The 6,230-nt window shown below is 37.6% G+C and overlaps 1 protein-coding gene across 2 annotated transcripts; it reads left to right on the top strand.

Moving 5' to 3' along the window:
* Positions 1-951: 951 nt before the first annotated feature.
* LOC134748757 (centrosome-associated zinc finger protein Cp190) lies at positions 952-5,371 on the top strand. 2 transcript variants are annotated; one of them, XM_063683531.1, is made up of 2 exons: positions 952-1,087; positions 1,305-5,371. In XM_063683531.1, the coding sequence occupies exon 2, from the start codon at positions 1,360-1,362 to the stop codon at positions 5,368-5,370; it is 4,011 nt and encodes a 1,336-aa protein (XP_063539601.1). In that variant the 5' UTR covers positions 952-1,087; positions 1,305-1,359; the 3' UTR covers position 5,371. The 2 variants fall into 2 exon arrangements, with proteins under 2 accessions (XP_063539601.1, XP_063539602.1); XM_063683532.1 differs by lacking the exon at positions 952-1,087 and adding an exon at positions 1,092-1,206.
* The last annotated feature ends 859 nt before the right edge of the window (positions 5,372-6,230 follow it).

Below are 6,230 nucleotides of genomic sequence, written 5' to 3'. Positions count from 1 at the left end.
AGATGGAATACCATCCTGTCCATCCTAATTGGCCCTATACCCGCTAGCAGTGTTCAAGAATGGCTCCTGTACACAATGGCCTAGTGTAGGCTAGTCTAAGGGACGCAGCTATGCGGTGGAATGAGATAGCAATATCACTTGCTCCCTCTAACACATAAGTGCGTCCCTTGGACTGGCCTACACTGGGCCATGGTGTACAGGAGCCACATTTAATAATGCCATCTTAAATAATAGCGCCATCTGTGTAATGACCTTATTATGATAATGAAGTAGTCAATAAATCTATGAAAGTTGAAATAGGTAGGTACCTAGATCGAAACGCCACCTGTTGTTACAAAAAACATGTTTTTATTTAACACTAAACACGAATTCACGTTAAAATTAACAAACAAAGGGACCTATTCACATTTATAATTTAAAAAACGGTGCAACACAACAGCTATAAATGTAAAATTTATGTAGTTAGTTAGATAGGAAATGTTGTTGCATCGAATTAAATTATAAACAATTTCAACGTTATAGTCAAAAAATTAACAAGCTAAATTCAAAGCCACATTTTCAAGTTGTACATTATATCAGAGCCATCTATTGACTTTTACTTCGAAACGAATTCACCGCTACAATAGAATGGTGTCGACGACTTGTACCGTTGCAATGCGTCACCTTGCCCTAGTATGCCCTTGTTCCTCACATCGGCGTAAAATTAGAACGCAGACAATCAATAGTTGAGACCAAACTCTATTCAGATGGCGACACTCGAGTAAATCAAATCACTACACTGATTTTCAATTTTTTAAATAATAAAACAAAGATGATTATTCCTATTACTGAAATTAATAGTGTTATTTTCGGATAAAAATACTTAAAAGAAGAGTGTTATATTTTTTTTAAACAATTTAGGACAAGCATGTTTAAAGCGACTTGTTATTGATCAGAGACTGCCACATCAAGGCGTCGGTCAAAGCTACGCTTAACACCGCCATCTTACGTTACTACTGTCAACTTCAGTCGAATTTAGTGGAGTAATTTTGTGAGAAGTGATGCTAAATTCAAGACTGCACGAGTCTCAATAAACCTAAGCTTATTGGTAAGTTCCAACAACAAATATAGTGTGGCGCAAAATTCAAGCAATTTAACAAAATGTACACAAAAATTGTATGTCTAAATAGAAAGTGTGAAAGCGTCCCTCGTTTCGTTTCCGAAATGGTTTGTAAACCTATCATCATCGATCGCACCTTTATAACCAGTGTTCAGTTTATATGGGACGACTATTTTCCTAAAGTTTCATAATTTCGTTGTTTCAGTGTACAAAATGCTACAGCGATAACCTAGAAAACAGGTATAAATGCCAACAGCAAAATGTCCGATCTGAAGCAAGTGAAAGTTGATAACTGGGGGATATACTTCCTCCAGCGGCTAAAGCATTTCTTCAATCGAACCGATTACTGTGACCTAACGCTGCAGTTTCAAGACAATGCGCAGCTAAAAGTGCATCGGTTGGTGCTCAGTGCGTGCACCGAGTATTTTGAGCTGCTGGAGCGGACATGCGAGATGTATGAGGACTGCCTGGTGATGCCGGACGACCTGCAAGCAGACGTCGTCGTCCCCATCGTCAACTTCATGTACACCGGCCAGCTTGAATTTAAAATAGAACTTCTTGAAAAGCTGTACCAAACATCACAAATAATGAACATGCCAGTGTTGTCCAAACTTCTCGACGCGCAGCGGCAGCAGCAAGCGGCTCCTAAACCGCCGCCAACGCACAGTTACAGTGGCTTAAAAAGCTATGCTAAAAGTACAAGCAGCAAGCAAAGAGCACCGGTTCCCTCTACAAGTAGCTCAAAGCGTACATTTAGTAAAGCTTTTGATATTGAAACACCAAGAGACAAATCCTACAGCAAGGCTACAAGTAGCACAAGTAATGGCAGGGCCTTTCGCTCACCTTCTCCGGTCCATATAGAAAACCATCTTCCTCCAAGGAAGCTTGTTAAGGGTGAACCTAGACCTACCAGGTATGAGCTCCCTGAGGAACTTGATACTGATAATATTTATGACAACTCATTTACTGATATATCCTACACCTCTACACCCTTGATGGTACATCCAGAAACAACAAAGCGGTATTCAGCCAAAAGGAGCCAGTTTAATTCACCATCAAGCTCGAAAAGATTTTCTCAGGGGCCCTCTACTGTTGAAATTGTGGAATGTAGGAAGATCTCTAAGGAAGAAAATGTTTATGATGATGACTCCATGATAAATGAACCAGATATGTTCGGAAGAGATGTTTTGCCACCTGAGCCCCCAGTCAAAAATTCCAGCCAACTTTTTGACCAAATATTAGATAACAATCTAGGTCCAAAAGTGACAATTGAGGCTAAGAACAGCAAGCAGGCGAGCAAGTTGGACCATGCCAAGATAATAAGTGAAGTGTTAAAGAAGTACCCGCACTTAGTGAAAAGTAACAAAAATATCAAGCTCAAACTTTTGGACACCCCAACCAAACCAGTCAAAAAACGACCAGCGACCCCACAGAAAATATACAAAGAAGAATTGCAGTTGAAACAAGACCCAGACTTCACATATGAATCTACGGTTCTAGATTCTGCAAAGGCAGCAAAGCTTATTGCTATGGGAGCAGAGAACGTAAAAGGGCCCTGGATCTGCCTCATTTGTGGAACACCTGGTCGAGCTATACATTTTACCTCTTATTACAAATTTAGACGCCATTTGGTTGAAATTCACAATGAGAAAGCAGTTTCAAATATGTGTGAATACTGCGGTCTAAAGTCACTTAAGAGAAACTATTTATTACACCACTTATACACTAAACATGGTAAGAAACCTCCACCTCAATACAATTTCCCAAAATGTAACATTTGCAGTTACATAGCATTGAATGAAGGTTACCTAGTCAAACATAAAATGACACATGTTGAGACAAGAAATTTCCGTTGCAATGTGTGTGCTGCAGCATTCAATTCTTCTGCCTTGTTGTTGATGCACATCCAAAACACAGGCCATAAATACAGTGCTGAAAGAAGAACCAACCTCCAATGTGTTTATTGCCTCAAACTCTTTTTACGCGAAGCCAATCTTTATGCTCACCTGAAAACTAATCACAAGCTAGAAGCTAAAACTGACTGCATCATTGATGATTCTGATGAGGAAAAGCAAGAAGAAGAAGAACCTATGGAAAGAATCATTGACCGTAAGCCCATTAAGTATGAGTTACCTGTGACCTATGACCAGGAGTCTGAGGATGACACCGCTTATCAAATTCAGCAGAAGCCTCATGGTACCATAGATATTGTAGAACAACCAAAGAAACATCGCACTGTTACCTCAACACCAAGGCAAAAGATCTTAAATTCAGGTTTTGGTGCGCCAATCCAGTCTACTATCCAACCTTCAACTCCTCAAAAGAAGCCTAAGCCACAGACAATACAAAATCAGTTCCTTAAAGAGCTTAGCATTCCACAAATTGATAACTCAAACCATGAAGAAATTATAATGATTGGTGATACTGAATACATCATGAGGGATAATCAACTCATACCTAAGAATTCGAAAATGGCTGAAAATGATCAATATATTTTATCTGATATGTTACATACAGATGTGGATCAAACATTACATACTCTGGAGTCTGATACATCACTTGAGTTTTCGAATATCCATAATTCCACTGAAATTAATCAATCTGACATAAAATTAAATAAAAAATCCACTATGAATCAACCAATTCAGATTGTGGTGTCAAATGAGGAGGAATATAAGGCTTTGATGTCCTCTAATCATTCAATAATATTTGATGATACAGATGCTAGTAAACGATTAACGGTATTGGCTGCTTCTCATAATGCTACATTGGATGGTACAATAGACCTGGACACTACACAAACTAATGACATGATGATTATTCAAGATGACTTTCCATTAAATGTGTCTGAGGCAGTTTCTGGTGATAATTCTAACATAGTTGTTGTATACAGTCATCCAGTTGATGATCATAATAAACCATACCAACTTATTACATCACAAGCTCTTGGTGGGGCTCAATTTGTCTCCACCTCTGCAGTACTCACTAGAAACTATGAGACAATCACAACTACCTCTGGTGTAGTAAACACTCAAATAATGGATAATCAAGTAAACTGGCACAACATAGATAGCCAACAAATGCAAGTAACACAGGAACCTGAGCTACAAGTACTTACAAATGTTGAAGAGGTGGTCATGGCTCCATCACAAGAAATTACTAACAAATTGGAAGAGCTCCCAGAAGTGCATCTGCTGCCTGTTGCATCAAAAGATGAATCCCAAATAAATCAAGTATCACAAATGGTAGAGCCATTGCCATGTGAATCAGATGCTCAGCACAACAATCAGAATGAGGAACAAGCTGCTGAAATAGTGACTGTGGAAGAAATTCAAGCAGCCACATCAATGCCCATGGAAGTCGATGTTCCTTCACAAATAATAGAAAATTCAGAAAATCTAGTAGCCATATCAACTGAAGAGCCTATTTCTCAAACTACGCAAACTGAAAATCATGACATTGTAGCTCAAGATGAAGCTCAAGACCAAGTTTCAACTGAAGTTGAGGAGGCCATGGAAAAAAATCATGATCCTTTGGATGAATCAGCCATCGAAGAAGAAGAAGAAGAAGAAAATGTACAGAATATAACGGAACTTACAGAGGAAACCAGTGAGTCACAAGAATTTGCTGAGGAAGCCACAGTTGCTGGGCAACCTTTAAATAATGATGGTCCTTCCTTTACACCTGTAACCAAGGAACAAATTCAAAATTTGACATCAGAATGGTCAGAAGATGAAGATGAGGCAACTGCTCAGAATGAAACCATAGAAAATGAAAATTCTGAAAACACTGTTACTGAAATGGATAATCCAGAAAACAATTCTGTGGAGCTAGAAGAATCAATAGAGAACATACAACAAGAAATGGAGAAACAGATGACTAGAATAGTTGCAATTGAACCCATTGAAGAATGTGAGAATCCCATGGAAGAAATGCAGACAGACCAGGGGCTACAAGAAAGTGTTACTGTTAACAATACTGTACCAGCATGCCCCGAAAAAATATCATCATTACTTAATGACTGGGATGAGAATGATTCTCAAGAAGAGGAAGAGGAAAGAAATGATCCCACAGCTGAAAATGATGGCGAAATCACTAATGAAAATGAGATTGTAGCAGCTCCTGAAGATATTGAAAGTAATTCTGCTCCAACTGTTGAGGCACCAACTGAAAACGAACCACATGAACAAGAATCTCCAAAAAAAGATGACAAAATCAAGAGTCTGGTTAGTGACTGGGACGATGATGAAGAAGATGGGCCCAAGGAATGAGGTGAGTTTAATAGGTATTACGTTAATGTGAGCCATGACGTTGTTATAACTTATAACTATAAGCCATTTTCTTGAAATAAACGTTAATTTAATTTTAATCCTTTTCATGGCAATAAATTGCTTTCAATAAAATAAAATAAATTGTAAAGTGACGATAACTTTCTTTTTAATACAGTTGCTCAAAAATTGCTACTTTTCGTGGCTGTTCAGCGTGCGGAAAGTTGGTTTTCGCGAACTTGTGCTTTTTACTTTTCCAATTTTTTTAAATTTATACTTGTTCCAATTCATGACTACTTATTGATGAGTGTTAATATTAGTTTCCTTTAAACGTCGTAATCAACATAAAAACCTACTGTTAATGTAAGAAGAGAAGAGGCGTTTTTTCTTACTGCAAGAATGTTTTAAGTTTCCAAAGGCAACATTCGATATTGTTTTTATAAATATAAGATACACAAATAATCGTAAATAACGATATTTAGGTAATAATAGTACAATGTTTTATATTTACAATTGTTTCTGTCTTATAGAACATGCATTTGAAAAAAAAAACTCATTGAAGTGAGTTCAATAATAATAACAAAATCCATTCTAGTCGAATAAAAGCAAAAAAACACCTCTTCATAATGTCAATGATGTCACAGAATTAATAATATAAAAGTTTCGAATTCCTTACTTGTTGTTTTTCTTATTTTTTCGCAACTGTATTAAAAAAACGTCGTTCGATACACGTGCGGAAATGTCATTCTTCACTCGTCCCGAGTCTTGCCACTCGCCTACGGCTCGTGCCAAGATATCTCTCGGTACTCGTGAAGTAATGACATACTTTCCGTACTATTTCGTTGATGCTTTAAAAATATTTT

This window comes from Cydia strobilella, chromosome 17 (genome assembly GCF_947568885.1).
Source record: "Cydia strobilella chromosome 17, ilCydStro3.1, whole genome shotgun sequence".
Taxonomy (NCBI): Eukaryota; Metazoa; Arthropoda; class Insecta; order Lepidoptera; family Tortricidae; genus Cydia; species Cydia strobilella.
This window is presented reverse-complemented; position numbering and strand designations above follow the sequence as displayed.